The sequence below is a fragment of the Notechis scutatus genome, chromosome 1, assembly GCF_049901735.1.
Source record: "Notechis scutatus isolate UNSWTSFEM ecotype Mainland chromosome 1, rNotScu1.2, whole genome shotgun sequence".
In the NCBI taxonomy this organism is placed as follows: domain Eukaryota; kingdom Metazoa; phylum Chordata; class Lepidosauria; order Squamata; family Elapidae; genus Notechis; species Notechis scutatus.
Genome location: NC_142009.1, coordinates 95,576,478 through 95,594,443, shown reverse-complemented (window position 1 = coordinate 95,594,443; position 17,966 = coordinate 95,576,478). Strand labels below are relative to the sequence as shown.

The window sequence follows — 17,966 nt, the reverse complement described above, 5'->3', positions numbered from 1 at the left end:
CATGGCCTGGTTTCTGGCATGCTGCAGACTGGTACTGGTCTATGAATTGGGGATTGGGGACCCCTAACATAAAGAGTTTCCATGTTCATATATCCAAGTTTTTGTGAGTCACCAAAAATCCTTGTGATTGTGGCAGGATGCTATTAGATGGACAGGCTATGTGTTCTGACCTCAGCTTCCCCAAAAAGCACTAAGCAGACTTTTTGACCCGGCAAAACCCCTTTTATTAAACAAAGGTGAATTTCTTGCATTCACATTCAGCAAAAGGCCTGGCAAACAGTCTTTCAAGGGTGTAATTAGGAGCACAGACCTTATCTAGCTTGGAGAGCTGCCAAGTAAATACTTTCAAGCGCAGTGCTGACAAGGAAGGGCTTGGCGCAGAGTCTCTGAGATGCACAGACAGATCTTCATACTCTGCAATGAACGAATTGTTTCCTGCAAAAGCCCCCTCCCCTTTTGCTCCTCTTTTAATCCCTATGGGAGGGGCCATTCACTGTCCATCTGTGGCTTTACTCCCACATCAACCTTACTTCATAATTGTTCTTTTGGCAGCTCTGGGCATGCGCAGGCTGGGAACTGGCTCCAGCTGCTCCCCCGCCTCACTGCTGTCTACCTCCGAAGGCAGTGGATAACTGCCAGACTGTCCTGGCCCCATCTCTGCCTTTGACATAGAGCCCTCATATTCAAGCCTTCCTCAACTTCCAGGACTGCCCATGTTCCTCCCCAACCTCCTCACTGTTCAACTCTGCTGACAGCTCCACTAGCTGCTGGTGGGCCACAGCACTATGGTTCAGGGATGGTTGAACTGGTCTTTCCACACATTATGGAAGGTTGGACTATATGGTTCTTTTTAAAAAAATAAATTTTATTGTTTTTTTAAGACAAACATAGACAAACAAAACATAAAAACATCAAGCCATCTTCCATATATATACATACAGTGTGTCGGTTGGTTTACAAATTGTTTTGTGCTTCCACTTTGTAGTCTTCAATTACAATTACATTGCATATATTCTCATATTGTCAATCAAATATTAAGTACATTAATATCATTGTTTATCAATCATTTGACTATACTAATATTCATTCATGTTTTACGAGATAATCCATATTTTACTTAATTTGTTTTATGACAATTCATATTATCATCTCAAATCTGTCCTACAATCATTTTGTAGATATAATTAAAAAATACATCTTTATATATTCATTATTTTCTAAAAATCTACATATTTCATTACTATGTTTTATTGTCTAACCATTGATAGAATAGATCCCAAATTTTATAAAATTGTTTATCATCTTGTTCTCTGATTTCAAATGTCAGTCTACTCATTTCAGCACATTCCAATATTTTCTTAATGATTTCCTCCTGCGATGGTATTTTCTCATTTTTCCAGTTTTTGGCAAATACAATCCTAGCTGCTGTTAATACATTTACAATCAGATATTTCACTTCTTTACTATATATTTCAGGTAAAATTCCCAATAAAAATATCTCGTGGTTTCAAGTCTATATGCTTTTTTGTCATTTTTTCCAACCAAGTGTGGATTTTAATCCAATATTTTTTGGCATCCGCACAGGCCCACCACATATGGTAATATGAGCCAGGTACCTGATGACATTTCCAACATTTTTCAGATTTGTTCTTGAACATTCTTGCTATTCTTGTTGGGGGAAAATGCCACCTGTAAAACATCTTATACAAATTTCCTTTATATGCTGTTGACATTGTCATTTTATAATTTTGAGACCACAATTTTTGCCATTTCTCTAGATCAATCCCATATCCAAAATTCTTTCCCCAAGCAATCATTGTTTCTTTAACTTGTTCTTCTTCTAGTTTAGTTTCAAATAAATATCCATACAATTTTTTAATCACCTTTTCATCAGTACCTGTCAAAATCTTATCTAAGTCAGTCAGTTTATCATAGAAACCTTCTCTTTTTAAATCTTTATCATACCTTGAATGTATTTGCGCATATGAAAACCAATTCATCTTTATACCTTGTTCCTCTATTTTTTGCATAAAGTTCACTCTTTTCATTCAATATTTCACCATATCTAACTGTTTGTTCCTTTTTATATATTATAGGATAGGAAAATGCTTCAATAGTCGATAGCCAGACTGGAATTTTCAAATAGCATTGCCTTTTAGTCTTCTCCCAGTTTAACCACAGAGACTCTTGTATATAATGTCTTCTAAAATACCCCTGTGTTTTAGTTCCTTTATACCATAAAAAAGCATGCCACCCCAACAACAGATCATGTCCTTCTAATGTCAACAATCTAGTATTTCTTAATGTTATCCATTCCTTAACCCACATCAAATTTGCATCTTGGTAACACAACTCCCAATTAGGCAAACCAAATCCTCCTCTTATTCTAGCATCTTGCAAAAGTTTTAACTTTATTCTCGCTTTCTTACTTTGCCATATATATTTCAACACAATTTTATTTAAATCTTCAAAATAATCTTTTCCAAGCCTAAATGGAATTGTTTGGAACAAATATAAAATTCTGGGTAATATATTCATCTTGATTGTTGATATTCTCCCTATTAATGACAGTTGTAAATTTTCCCATTTCGCCAAATCTAGTGCTATCTGCTGCTTAAGTTTAATATAGTTATTCTCCTTTAGTGAACTACATCTTGCTGTCAAATGTATCCCCAAGTACTTGATCTTATTCATGACCTGGATTTTCAATACATCCGTCAGTTCTTCCTTTTGTTTTGATAACATATTCTTTGTCAAAATCTTTGTTTTGTCTTTATTTATTTTCAAACCAGCCACCTTCCCATATACCTCTATCTTTTCTATCAATTTTAATGCTGTTTCTAGTGGGTCTTCTAAAATGAAAACCAGATCATCTGCGAATGCTTGCAACTTATATTCTTCCTTTATAATTTTCATCCCTTTTCTTCTCTAATATTTCTATTTAACACTTCCAAGGTTAACACAAACAACAAAGGTGACAGTGGGCACCCTTGTCTTGTTCCTTTTCTTATATCAATAGAGTCTGTCAGTTCTCCCTCTATCATTACCTTTGCCGTTTGGTTATGATATATAGCTTCTATTGCTTGGATAATTTTTTTACCAAAGCCCATCTGTTCCAGCTGTAATAACATGAATCGCCAATTCACATTATCAAATGCCTTCTGTGCATCTCAAAATATCAAAGCCATTTGTTTTTCAGGGTGTGCCTCGTAGTATTCCAAAGTATCCAAGATTACTCTCATATTGTCTTTGATTTGTCTCTTTGGCAGAAATCCATTTTGATCAGGGTGGATAAAATTAGGTATTTTTTAAGTCTTTCTGCCAATATTGAAGCAAAAATTTTGTAATCTGCGTTTAGTAAGGAAATAGGTCTATAGTTCTTGATTTGTAATGGGTCGGTCTCCTCTTTTGGGACAAGTGTAATATAAGCTTCTGACCATGATTTAGGTATCTTCTTCTTTAACATAACTTTACTCATAACTTCTAGCAATGGAAGGTTCAGCGATTCTTGTAGTGTTTTGTAGAATTCTGCCAGAAGTCCATCTGGGCTTGGTGCCTTTCTATTGTTTTGCTTCTTAAGTGCTTCAGTTAACTCCATCATCGTTATATTACTTTCTAACATTATTTCAATCTCTTTAGGTATCTGGGGTAGGTTAGCATTCTGTAAGTACTGTTTAACACTTTCCTCATCAATATTCTCTTGTATGTATAGTTTCCCATAGTAGTCTCATATAATTTCCTTTTTCTCTTTACTTCCATAACAAACTTGGCCTTGATCGTCTATTAATTGCAATATTTTCCTTGATTATTTCTCCTTTCTCAGTTTATATGCCAACCATCTACCTGGTTTGTTTGCATCTTCAAAATAGTTCTGTTTCGCACCTCTGATTTTCTGTGCTAGTTCTTCTTTTTCCATTAGTCCCATTTTATGTTTAATTATGTCCATTTTTAACTTAATGTCCTTTTTCTGTGGCATTTTCTGTAACTCTTTTTCAAGTCCTTTATACTCATCCTCTAATGTCTTAGAGGCTAGTCTTTTCATGGTATTTCTTTTCCTTGTATAGTCTATTATCAAGCCTCTGGCATATGCCTTCATTGTATCCCATACGTTCTGCATTGATGTGTCTTCTTTTTTATTTTCTCTAAAGAAAAAAGGCAGTTCTTTCTCCATCCTCTGTATGAAATCTTTTTCTTTTAGTATAGTATTATTTAACATCCATCTAGATCTTCTTCTTTGTCCTTTCCATTTAATCGTCATTGGATTGTGATCTGCTCAAGTACTTGTTTCAATATTTATTTCTTGGATATTAGCTAACAATTCTGTTGACATCCATATCATGTCTATTCTGGACCATGATAAATGTCTGTTTGAATAGAAGGTATATTGTTTAGTCTTAGCATTTCTTTCCCTCCATGTATCTTTTAAATTTATTTCATCTATCATTTTAAAAAAAGATTTAGGGAGAGTCTTTCTGTTTTGCTTTGTTGTTTTCTGTGCTGTATTTTTATTGTCTACAATTTATTGTCTACAATTCCATTAAAGTCTCCCATCATAACTATATTAGCATAGTCCAGTTCGATTATTTTAATGTGTAACTTTCTATAAAATTCTTCTTGGTTGTCATTCGGGGCATAGATTGCAATCAGGAGTGTTTTCATATTATTGTCCATTATTTCCACCATTAATAACCTTCCATCATCATCGGTATAGATCAATTTCGCTGGGATAATATCTTTAATATATAAAACCACATCTCTTTTCTTGCATTGTGTCAAGGAAGTAAATATTTTCCCTAATTTTGGCTGTATCAACAGTTGTTCATGTTGCTTTTTAATATGTACTTCTTGTAGGCAGATTATGTCAAATTTTAATTTCTCTAATTTATGGAAAGTTTTCCTTCTTTTAACAGCTGAGTTAAGTCCGTTCATGTTAATTGTAATCAGTTTTTTCTCTTCCATGATTATATTTTATAAGTAGGTTTAGCAGCTCTCATAGATCTGGGTTCACGTTGTTCTTTAACTTCCACCTTTCCACCTACTGCACCTTCTTCTTTTTCATTCACTATTTGGCAGTCCTCTTGGAATTCAATTAGTGACTTTTCTTTTTCTGTCTTCTCCTCTTTCCCTCCAAAATATTCTATATAAAATAATTCAGCTTTCTCAGTTGAATCAATTCTATGTCTCTGTTCTTGCCATTTGAACATTAAACCTTCTGGAATCAGCCATCTATAATTCACCTCTTTTTAAAGTAGAATTTTAGTCAGAAATCGGTATTCTCTTCTCATCTCTCTCACTCTTCTGGGTACTTGTTTCAGGACCACGATCTCCTTATCTTTATATTTCAATGTTTTCTCTCTTGCCACTTGCAATATTTGTGTTTTAATGGCTTTCTTTGTAAATCTGATGTGAACTTCTCTTGGTAAGCTATTTCTCATTGCATATCTTGTGAAAACTCGATAAACCTCATCTATTCCATCCATCATCTTCTCTTTGGTTATTTCCAGAGCTTCAGCCAAAATTTCTATCATTATCTCAGCTAGGTTTTGTCCCTTTTCTTCCTCTATGTTTTGGAATTTGAGATAAAATTCTGATCTGTCCATCTCCCATCTCAGCATCCCACTTTTATCTTGTTCAACCACAGATAATCTGCTATCAATATCTACAATCTTCTTATCTCTTTGTTTATCTTCTTCTTTAATTTTTTGGAGTCTCTCATCATACTTCATCATAATTTGTTGAATATTCTCCACCTTTTCATCAGTTTTTCCTGTTCTTTGTTCAATGTTCTCTGTTCTCTTTTCAATATTCTCTGTTCTTGTTTGTATATTTTGAATTCCAAGCATAATCATCTGCAGCATCACCTTTTCCTGTTCTTTTTCTTTCTGTAACATTGTCTGTATTGAGCGTTGTCCTCCAGATGGTGAAGAGGAAGAAGTAGAAGTTGAAGGACCAGGCGCTGTTAGTTTCCTACTCATTTCAGACAATTCAAAATCTTCAGGTTCTTCTAGACCTTAATCCATCGGTGAAATAACCAATTGTGATTCCAAGTAAAAATAGTGGGGGGGAAAAGAAGCCAAATAATAGTAATGATAAAAAAAAAAATTCTTCAGGTTCTTGTATACCTTAATCCAATCGATTGGTTAGATAGCAGTAAAATCTCAATAAAGGAAGAAAAGACCATAAACAGAAAAAATAAAAAATTGTTAAATCCTGAAGGGGGCGGAAAAATAGAAAATAAAAAACTAAAAAAGAAAAAAAGAAGTTCTTCAGGTTCTTCAACACCTTAATCCAATTAAAAAGTCTCAGGTATAAAAAGATGCACACAAAAAAAGGAAGCCACAAAAAAAAATGGAAAGTAAATTTAAAAAAATACAGGGGAGGGAGAGAGAATAAAGAAAAGAGACTACTCCCTTAAAAGAAAGAAAAAGTAGGAAAACATTAATACTAAAACTTTTCCTTTAAAATAAAATGCAAACGTAAAAATTAGACTTCAAAAACAAAAAGAAAGACAAAAACAAGTTCCAAAAGGCCAAAGATCCAAATAGCTATTATAAAAAGTAAACTAGTAAGGAGGGGGTTTGTTAAAATAAGAAATAGCCCAGTTTAAAAAAAGTAGAAAGAGCACACTGCACCTTATCCAAGGCTTTTGTTAAAATTTATAACTCTCTTCTCTAGAGTTTTATTGTCTTTTTTCTGTAAACTTCAACACCAGACTCCAGATACTGATAGAAACCCAGAAGAGCACCTGAAATAATAGTCTCCCATGCTCTTCCCTCTATCTTATCAAACAGGCTCAAAGTCCTTGAAAAAAAAAAGACATACAATATTTCCAAGCCTCTAGTTGGCAGTGTTACAAAGTTTCTTCTGCTTTCACTTTCCCCCTCCTTTTCCAAACAAGATATAATAAAAAATTAATTAAAAAGGGAAAAAGATATTTAAAAAGATGACTAGAAGGGAGTCTCTAGTCTAAAATATTATAAAGTCAAAAAGGAGAGAAAAGATAGGTAGAAAAAAAAACAGTCCAGTTTCAAAATATAAAATCATATATAAAAAATCCAGCAAAGAGAAAAAAAAGGTATTACTTTGACTTCCTGTTTAAAAATTGCCGCTCAATCACTTCTGTCTAAAATTTTACAGATTCTTTCTTTTCCTTAGGGTGTCCTTTCAAATCTTAAAGTAAAGAAAAAATTCTCACCAAACTAGCACACTTTCTTTTTCCGTTCTTTTCCGTTTTGGAGCTGTCCCAACTTCAGCAGCTTTAATGGCTGCCTCTTTGCCGTTGGCAAAAAGAGCTTCTCCTAGATCTACCAGGGACTTTGTGATATCTCTGGGATCGACAGGATGCGCTCTTTACATTCACTGTCTCTTCGGGATGGTTTAGATCCGTTTGGACCATCCAGGAGCAAAGATATTGGCAGCGATCTCAGACCTCCAAGATTGCATGCCGTATCATTGCAACACCAGCTCTGCCCTCCCGACTATATGGTTCTTGTAGATCCTTCCAACTCTACACTTTTATGATTCTATAAATTAGGCTGACATGTTCCTTCTCACTCACTTTTCGAATAACTGGGTATCCATTGGTTCTTGCATTTGTCAAATTGACAAAATAAAGTATTACAGCACATGTTCCACCCCATTCATATGTTCCTACAATGTCATGATATGCATAAAAGAGGGGTTGCATTGTTTTTGTTATTCTGATCTCTTTGTACTCCTCCCCAATAGTAATAGCACTTAGACTTGTATACCATTTCATAGTGTTTTACAGCCCTCTCTGTAAACGGTTTCCAGAGTCAGCCTGTTGCCCCCAACAATCTGGGTCCTCATTTTACTGACCTCGGAAGGATGGAAGACTAAGTCAACCTTGAGCTTGGTGAGATTCGAACTGCCAAACAGCTGGCAGCCTGCACTCAGCAAAAATTAGTTGCAGTACTGCATTCTAATCACTGTGCCACTCTTGATGGATGCCAATGCTACGGTAGTAAGTTATGTTTGTTTAGTATTATATTACTACAGGGCAGTGGTGGGATTCAATTTTTTTTTATTACCAGTTCTGTGGGCATGACTTGGTAGGCGTGGCTTGGTGGATGTGGCTTGGTGGACGTGGCTTGGTGGGTGTGGCAGGGGAAGGATACTGCAAAATCTCTATTCCCTCCCCACCCCCACTAACCTGCTTTCCAGCTCCATTCTCCTGTTCAGGGCAACAAAAGAAGACCCAGGCGATCAGCTAGGACTTTGGAGGCATAGAATAGATGGGGGCAGGGCCAGTTGGTGGTGGTATTCTGAACTATTCAAAATTTCCACTACCAGTATTCTGAACTACTCACTATTTCTGCTACCGGTTCTCCAGAACTGGTCAGAACCTGCTGAATACCACCTCTGCTACAGGGGTGTCAAACAGAAGGCAACAAATTTCACTGAGGGCTGCCTCAGAGTTGTGCTTGACCTTGGGTAGCTGGGCTGGACGTGGCCGGGGTGGGCATGGCCAGTTCGACATCACTCATGTCGGGGGCACCTATGGTGGCCCAAGCACTCTTCCAGTGAAAATGGGCTCTTGAGCTCCATTTTTGGCTGCGACAGCCTCCTGCAACTTTCTGCCAGCGAAAAAGGAACTTGGGAGGGCCATATGCAGAAGAAGAAAAAGAACTTTATTGTCATTGTACAAGTGCAACGAAACAGCTGCACCCCAGCAACTGTTTGCAATACAATAAAACCAGAGCACTTAAAGATGAAGATAAAAAAAATAGAGTACCCGCGTCTCCATTTGCAATTAGAGAGTACAATATCTATAAATATACATAAAATATACATCCAACACTACTGTGATGCTTTGCTGAGTGTAATACACAAGAGATGGATTGTACTGTAATATGTTATTATACATCTGAATGAGGTATTTCTATTTCACATCTTTTCACATCTTAATAAGGTAGTGACTTTGTATTTATTTGCAGTTCGGATGGCCCAGGGAAAGAAACTATTTGTTAGTCTAGTGGTGTGGGATTTTATTGACCTAAAGCGCTGTTCAGACGGCAGCAGGTCAAAAAGCTAATTGCCAGGGTGTGATGGGTCTTCTATGATGGCCTTGATTCTGCTTTGGCAGCAGGACCTGGCTAAGTCTTCCAGGGAGGGCAGAAGGCAACCAATGATCTTTAGAGCTGTGTTTATCACCCTCTGTACAGTTTTCCTGTCCTCAGCTGAGGAGCCTGCATATCACACACCCAGACAGTATGTCAGAGTGCTCTCCACAGAGGCTTTATAGAAAGCCAGCAACAGCTTCTTATCCAGATTGTTTTTCCTGAGAACCTGCAGGAAGTGCAGCCACTGCTGAGCCTTCTTCACTATGGCCTTGGTGTTAGGAGACCAGGAGATATCAGCAGAAATATGGATGCCAAGGAATCTGATTGTAGGGACAGTTTCCACTCATTCTCCATTGATGTTGAGTGGGGCATGGTCCTGTCCATGTTTCCTGAAGTCCATAATCAGTTCTTTGGTTTTATGGACATTCAGTGACAGATTGTTCTGTGAACACCAGTTAGACAGGTTCTCTACTTCTGCCCTATATGCCGTCTCATCCTCTCCGGAGATGAGACCAATCACGGTCGTTCCGTCCGCAAACTTTATGATGATGTTTGTTGCATGGCTTGGTGAGCAGTCAAAGGTGTACAAGGCATATAGCTGGGTGCTCAAGACACAACCCTGGAGGGAGCCAGTACTGAGTGTAATTGTGGAGCCCTCCCAAGCTCCATTTTCACTGGCAGAGGCACTGCGGGCTGGTCCTTCACTGTTTCCAGGGTGGCCCTGTGGGCCAGATCTAAGCACCTCATGGGCGAGATCCGGCCCCCTGGGCCTTGATTTGACACTATGTATTAGTACTAGTACTAGTGTTAAAATGTCATCTAGAAAAAATTCTGGATTTCCTTTATTTTCAGTGACATCATTTTAAACATAGGAAATCATCATTGTTCATTTTAGATTTTGGAGATTCTTGCTTATCCAAAAGCGTACAAAAGGTCTAACTTCAATGTCATCTGCTTCCTCTCACAGGCTGTCTTAAAACTAAAAATGAAGACCCTTGTTTCTTGACATTCTTTTCTTCCTATCTCTTGTTTTGCTTAATTTATAGTCTCACCAACTTTTTCTCCTCCAGGTGGCTTAATAATTAATAATAATTAATCTCCTAAGCAGGATTGTACATATTACTAGTTTTCTCAACAGTTTTTGGTTCTTGTTCTTGCTCTTCTTTTTCTTTTCTTTCCCACCAGTAAATGTAACAGCTAGCATATGAGTTGACTAACATTGGATTTGCATACAGATGCCAACTTCATTGGAAGTCATGTAATACTGATGGATTTAATATTAAAGGATTTGAGTTTTGTATTTGTTTTATAATGTTATTTATTATTCTTAGTGGTAATTAGCATTGCGCTTTCTTGTTTTGAGTTTACTGATAATTTTTGACTTACGAGAATTACACATATGTGGCCAGAAAATTCATAATTAAGTGGTGTAATCATTAAGTTAGGAATCACATGGTCATTAAGCAAATCATCACATGATAGTCATTTGGAAACTTACTGACTAGCTTACTGACTTTGGTTGCCATAAACCACCTGGGAAGATCACAAGTGATCATGTTGTCTCAGGGCATTGCAATCAATATAAATGCATGCCAGTTGCATTTACGCCTAAATAGCAATCACATGACTGTTGGGATGCATACAACCATGCCATAAGTGTAAGGATCTGTCATGTCACTGTTTTCAGTATTGTTGTTACGTCGAATATTTGCTGAATAAATGGTTTTAAGTTAAGGACTACCTGTGATGATGTTTTTAATCAAATGTATGCCACATTGAGTCATTTCAATTAAACTGAAAATAGAAAATAATCAAGCAATCAATAGCAGTATTTTCTTTGTCAGCCAGTTAATGATTGCCTGGATTTTTACAATCTAGATCTATTACAGCATTATAACAGAAATTGAAACATCAACTACCTTTTCCTTGCAGCTTTATGTTACCTTTCATTTTTCTTGTCACAACAGCAACCCTCTTATTGTAAACTGACAGATGGTAGTGGGTGGTGGGGGGGTGGATGTGGTAGCAGCACCCGCTAAGCTTTGGGGGAGGGAGGGAGGAGGAGTGTGGATTACTGCCGGGGTGGCGGTCCGGTGAGTCCTCGCGGTGTGCTGTTTGTAGCCGCTGTCTTCGGGTTAACGAAGGCTTCCTCCGCCCGTTGTGCTCTGAGGGAGTAGGTCATCTAATGAGCCATATGGTTAAATATGGACTTGAGGCTCCTTAGTTACAGTCCAGACCTTTGGAACATAGAATAATGAAACAATATAACTGTCATTTTCTTTTTTCATATTTCTTAAGTTCAATCATGGAACACAGACGTGTTAGATATATCTTTTGTCAATTTTTATCCATTTTTTTTAGTATACTGGTTTATTCTCCTGATGTACAGGACCTTAAAACAATGATAGTATTTTTCCTCAAAAGCACGCCTAAGAAAAATAAGCAGTTTTGTACTTGCTTTCTTGCCATGGGTTAGAGACAGAGGTAGTATTCAGCAGGTTCTGACCAGTTCTGGAGAACCAATAACAGACATTTTGAGTAGTTCGGAGAACTGGCAAATACCACGTCTGACACCTCTGACACCCCTGCACCCATCTATTCTCTGCCTCTCAAGTCCCAGCTGATTGGCTGGGTCTTCTTTTGTTGCCCTTCACAGGAGAACGGAGCTGGAAAGCAGGTTAGTGGGGTGAGGAGGGAATGGAGATTTTACAGTATCCTTCCCCTGCCATGCCCATCAAGCCACATCCACCAAGCGAAGCCAAACCCACCAAGCCATGCCCACAGAAACAGTAGTAATAAAAATTGAATCCCACCACTGGTTAGAGATATGAGAAGACAGGGGAATCCAGTAATTGAGAGTCACGGTAATCATGGAATATGCCATGGCCAAAATGAAGAAAGGGGTTGAAATCAGGAAAGGCATTTTTTTGAGCTAGGTTTCACATGTGGGAGACTAGATTTTTGTGTGAACTACGTCATGTCATATCCTAAAACAAAGCATCAGATTATGAGAATTGTGAATGTACAAAATAAAAATAGCATATAACTATTTGAGTGACTGCTACAAAGAAGAGGGGGTCAACCTATTTTCCAAAGCAGCAGAAGACAAGACAAAAAACAATGGATAGAAACTAATCAAGGAGAGGAGCCATCACTGGATGCTTTTAAGAAGAGACTGCATTTGCTAGAATTTCTAAGAACTTTTAACTTTTAAGAAGAGACTGAATTTGCTAGATCAATTCTCAAATACAGCTCATTTGTATCTGGAACCCACATTGCATATCGGACATGACTTGAAATTTTAGGCTTAGACAACTTAGAACTATGCTGCCTTCAGTCTGACCTAAGCATAGTACATAAAATTATCGATTGCAATGTTCTATCCATCAATGTCTACTTCAGCTTCAACCACAACAATACACGAGCACACAATATATATATATATATATATATATATATATATATATATATATATATATATATATATATATATATATATATATATATATATATATATATATATATATATATATGGTGTCGCTTGGTTCGGGTATTTTTCCCACGCCATTGTAGTTCTTTTAAGTTGTAGCAACGTTTCAGCAGAATCTCATCTGTATCCATATATATATATATAGTGTGCTCGTGTATTGTTGTGGTTGAACAGAATGTGCAACAGAGTGGTCAATGTCTGGAATACACTACCTGACTCTGTGGTTTCTTCCCCAAACCCCAAAAACTTTAACTTCAGACTGTCTACTGTTGACTTCACCCCATTCCTAAGAGGTCTGTAAGGGGCGTGCATAAGCCCACCAATCTTTGTCCTAATGTTCCCTTTTATTCATATCCATTTCATATATTCATAATCATGTTTATACTTATACCTGTTATATAATACATGCTTGACAAAAAAAAATGAATAGTCACTTGTCTCAAATGCTATAAGGAGTTAAATAGGTTAAATAGGTGCTTAAATAGGGGGTTGGACTAGAAGAGCACTCAGGTCTCTTCCAACTCTGTTATTCTGTTATCTGTTATCAACTTTCTGGTATCTGTTAAGTCTTCAGAATCAATACCTGTCCTGCTATGAGATACAGGAGTTTAGGAAGTGCTATATTACTGGGGAATGCGGCAGTCAATAAAAAAACAAAAACAATGCCCTGGTACCTAATCCCTACTGAAAGTTGTATACATGCTATCAATTAGCATAATTGTTGAAATATATTGTGAGCCAGGTTGTTCATGAATTAGAATTCATTAAGGCAATGAAATGTACAGTTAACTACTAGGGCAGGGAGAAGGAAGGGATCTAACAGATGCCACTTCAATTTTCTGTATGGAAGATGATGGTTATAATATTAGGCTAGGGAAACTCAATAAAATTGAAGTCAGCCATCTAACTTACAAGGTGATCTTGAGTCATATATTGGTTTTCAGATTATCATGGTGTATAATGTTGTTACAAGAATGTGAAATAAGCTGGGAATAGGCTATAAGGTGGGATAGGCACTGAGTACAACATTTGAAGTCTTTGATGGAAACCCAGAATAAATTTGGGACCTAAGGGATTCCATAGCATGCTAGGTTACTTTTTAAAACCTAGTACTCTATGGTGCACTGAAAAAGGATGTTTTGTGTCTTCTTCCTCTGTCTGTTTAGAACTGCAAACACAACACAGGTGGTCGATATTGTGATAGATGTCTTCCTGGTTTCTATGGAGATGCTACTAAAGGGAAAGCTGATGATTGCCAGCTGTGTGCCTGCCCACTGAGTATATCTTCAAACAAGTAAGCTGCAAATTCAGTCAGTAAAAATACTACCAAATTGTTCCTTGAAGTATTCCTTCATCAGTTATAGTAGTCCATGAGAAGAAAAATTAGCATCAATGTACAACAAAAATTCACCAGTCCTTTTATCTCAGTTCTGGGTAAAGCAATAAACATCACCACAAAGTACCTTTTCATTACAATCGCACAGTGCTTTATTTTATATTCCACCATTTTCACAATGTTCAGATAAAAGGGAAAAGGAAAACACTACTGTAATAGATCTATTATGATCCCAGAAGTTCAGTTTGGTAGGAGGATCTTTAGCTCTAGAGATTTTCTACAGTTCTCAGCAGAACATTTGGTGAACTGGGGTTAAACCTATACAGTTCACATTGGAATAGGAATAGCTAATTTCTTGAATCTTGTAGACTGGAAAAAGTCTTGCTTTGCTAATAACTAGCTGGATGACTCTTCTTATGACAGAGCTTTTATACATTTTATTATAATATGCTTTTATAATAAAAGCACATGGTCCAGAAAGAAACCATAATTTCCTCTTGACAGAGGGACAAGCAAACCTTCCCATTTTCAGACAATAAACAGAAGGCAGGGATGGGATCTGACCGGTGTAACTACCGGTTCAGTGATTTTACATTTTACTCTCCATCTTTGTGCTGTGCTTCTCCTTACATAAATGAAATTATTTCTCTCCTTTCTCCTTCCCTGAATCTCTCACAATTTTTTTGATAAACAGAGTTGTCATCTAGGGGGCAGGCAAATGAACTTATATGTGACATGGCATTTTGGGGTCCAAAGGATTATGATGTCAAAATTTAGATGCAAATCACCATTTTCAGTGGTTTGATTTTTTTTTCCACACATTTTTGTTTTTAAGTATCCTACAATTGGTCCAGGAACTCTCGTGAACTTATTCTTTGCAAGCAAGCGAATAATAACCAATTTGTCCCAATGACCAAAAAGAAGAGCTTATTTCTTTTTTTCTGCTCCTCTGTCAGTGACAACTTAATTCATACAGCCCAGAGTGTAGTGGGAATGCCCACAAAAATATCTTCTGACTTAAAACACCCTTTTATATAATCCATCTGGGCTTTGGTTACTGGAAAATAAGTTCCATTAAATTTAATGATAAATTAATAAATTTAATTTCCTAAGTAGATTCACATTTGTTTTCTGCTGCCAATCAGAAACTTTAGACTTCAGCAGAAAACACAATAATTAAAACCACAGCTTGTATGGTGTCTTTTAATAATGGTTACCTGTCAATTCATAAAACTTGTTAAAAATCTGACTTAGGTCTTATAATGTTGCAGGTGTTAATTGTTAGTAGAAGAAAGACTGTTGCCATTACTTGCTTATATTTATTGCACTGCTACAATCACGTTAAACTAAGCTTTATCCTAAGGCTGCAAACCTACTGCTGAGTTGTTTGGAAAATTTAACATCTATGTAGTGCAAACAAATCTCAAAGTGAAATACAAGGAAGAATAATTGAAGACTGATCTCTTTAAAATAGTAGAGTGACAGGTACCCTGTTGTTTCAAACTGCTTGTATCTTCCAGTATGCCAGCAGATTACCTCCTTCCAGTGTGTCAATCAGATAGGGGAGAAAAAGAAATATGGAGGGAAAAGAGACTAGAAGGCAGAGCTACACAGCTAGGGTAAAATGTCTTCAGAGATAATGAACTTATTATATACATGTAAATGTCTGGATTCCCCAAAAGAAGCAACTTTGCAGTTGCTACAATACTTGTCAAAAAGAGAGGAAAAATGTCAAATAAATCAATAGAAAGCTCCATTTGTGATATATGCAACTTTTTTGAAACTTCAGGCTAGAAGTGGTGGAAAAACTGCTATTATGGTGAGAATGATTAGTGGACTTTGCAATCAGTTTCTGCTACTTGGGGGCAAGTCCCTTTGAATTCTGCAAGATTTATTTTTGAGGAAATATTTCTAGGTTTACCTGACAATATGTTGAAAAGATTAGAAATGCCTTCCTGACTGGGAATAGAATTGCTTTATGGATCGTAACTAATTGGTATGGAAAGCATTGTTAGCAGAATGAGAAGGACTGTGATTGCTTGGCTAGTCCCACATCCTCATTCTTCCCCTGAAATCTGCTCCAGAGATTTAGAAAACTATTCAAAATAGCTCAGAAGGTTGCAATCAGGAAACTATGTTCTCCTATTCTAAGAACATCTTCTGCCAACAGAAAGTCAACAAGTAGATACTGCCTTGAGGCAAGCTTATAGTAAGATGTTAGATGCTAGTTATTTAGTCAGTTGATCTATGCAATGACATGCTGATAGATAAAGTCTTTTAAAAAGCAGCATGATTCTCAACTTTATTTCTCTTCAGTGCAGGAGAGTGGTTTATCTGTTTATGTAATCCAGGATTATTGAACATTCCCATCAATTGTCCTTCAGCTGCAGTGAACTTTCACTTGGGAATCTAATGTTGCCAGGCCCTTGGGGGCTCAGACAAACAGCTGTACATTCCTGGTTTTTAAAATGGAGTAGAGTCTCATTGATAGACCAAAGGCCCATAACAACATGTCATTTTGGAGCTGCCACCCGTTTGAGCTATATCCAGTGTCGGCAGAAATAGCTCCACTGGCTGGAGCCAAACCCTAAGCTCTGTGTGTGAGACCAGACAGACTTTCCCCTTGCTCTGTTTTGAAAGCAGCGCTCTCAGAAAACAATAGCAGTTATGCTGCTAATGAATTTCTTTCTATGGTTTTTCCCTAACCCGGTTCTTGCTCTCCACCACCAACAAAGTTTTAGCCCCACGTGTCATTTGGACCAAACTCATGGATTCATTTGTGATGGATGTCCCTCTGGGTATGCTGGCTTACGCTGTGAAAGGTAAGAAAGTTTTGCATGCTTTTTTTTTAATATATATCTTTAAAAGACCTATGGTACTGCCCCCATAATTGCAATAGAGTATCACTGGTATTCAGGAATCCTATTTTAATGAGAAAATTTCTTCAGCTGCTTTATGAGCCAACAGGTATAATTTTCCAGATAAGCATGAAGTATTATATTGAAAAACTTTTCTCTCCCTCCCTCCCTCCCTCCCTCCCTCCCTCCCTCCCTCCCTCCCTCTCTCTCGTCGATTTTGCTGGGTTTTGAGAATGGTTTAATTGTTGTTATACTGTCTTCCAAATTTGTTTGGAATACCAAGACTGTATTTAATCAATTATTCAGTGAGTTGCCATTTCATCTCCTCAGAATGAGCCAAACAATACAAGTGAGAAAGAAGACGAGATTTATTTACCTTAATTATTTTTAATTGTGTGTTTTCGAACTTATTAGCTTAGGAGTCTTTAAAATGTTTATTCAGCATCTGAAAACAGGATTATTGACACTGTCTCACTTTTACAAATATTTCATAAGCGTTCTCCCACCCACCCACCGCTTTCTGGATGATAAAAATGAATGACTCCCCAAGTGAGTGAACAAAGACAAATGTAGACATTTGGCAGTCAGTGATGAAAACTGTACATCTTCACTTTGTTCTTTTGTTTTCTGTCTTTTGCTCTTTCCTTGAAGTGAGTTGAGTGAAATGTTTTTAAAATTGTAACAATTAAAAGTCAATAAAAGATGGGCATGATTCAAAGGGGGAGCATTAATTGAAGACAGTTTCCTCTTTCTAGCTTTCTGTCCTGTATTTTAAAATCCCATATTTTTGTTGTGATGCTCCGTTGAATTATAACTGATTCCTGGTAATTCTGGATGAATGGTCTCCAAGATACTCTTCTCAGCTCATTATGCAATTCTTGCAGGTGTATTTTGGGGGCTTCCAGCACTCCATCTTGTCTAGCTCTACAAGCTGGCCTGGAGACCCAATGGGGGAGAGAAGTACCACACTAGAGGTGGCAAACCCCACCTCCCCCTGTGCTCCTGGCTTTCCTCCACCCATTTTTAATCTCATATTACTATACCTTCATTGTTTATTCCATTGTTTATCTTTATTGTTTCATTACTTTGATACTATTACGTTTACTCTTCATTTCTCTGTTTTTATTGTTGTAAGCCGCCCAGGGTAGTCCTTCAGCAAGATGGGCGGCAAATAAATTTCACACAAAAAAGTAAATATT

General features: G+C 37.0%; 1 protein-coding gene across 9 annotated transcripts in view; it reads left to right on the top strand.

Moving 5' to 3' along the window:
• Positions 1–17,966, top strand: part of LAMA2 (laminin subunit alpha 2) — a 423,950-nt gene that overhangs the window by 236,238 nt on the left and 169,746 nt on the right. For all 9 annotated transcript variants that reach the window (XM_087972045.1, XM_087972041.1, XM_087972015.1 and 6 more), the window contains 2 exons: positions 13,740–13,867; positions 16,645–16,731. In XM_087972045.1, coding sequence (XP_087828171.1) covers positions 13,740–13,867; positions 16,645–16,731 — 215 coding nt within the window. The remainder of the gene's footprint in view (positions 1–13,739; positions 13,868–16,644; positions 16,732–17,966) is intronic.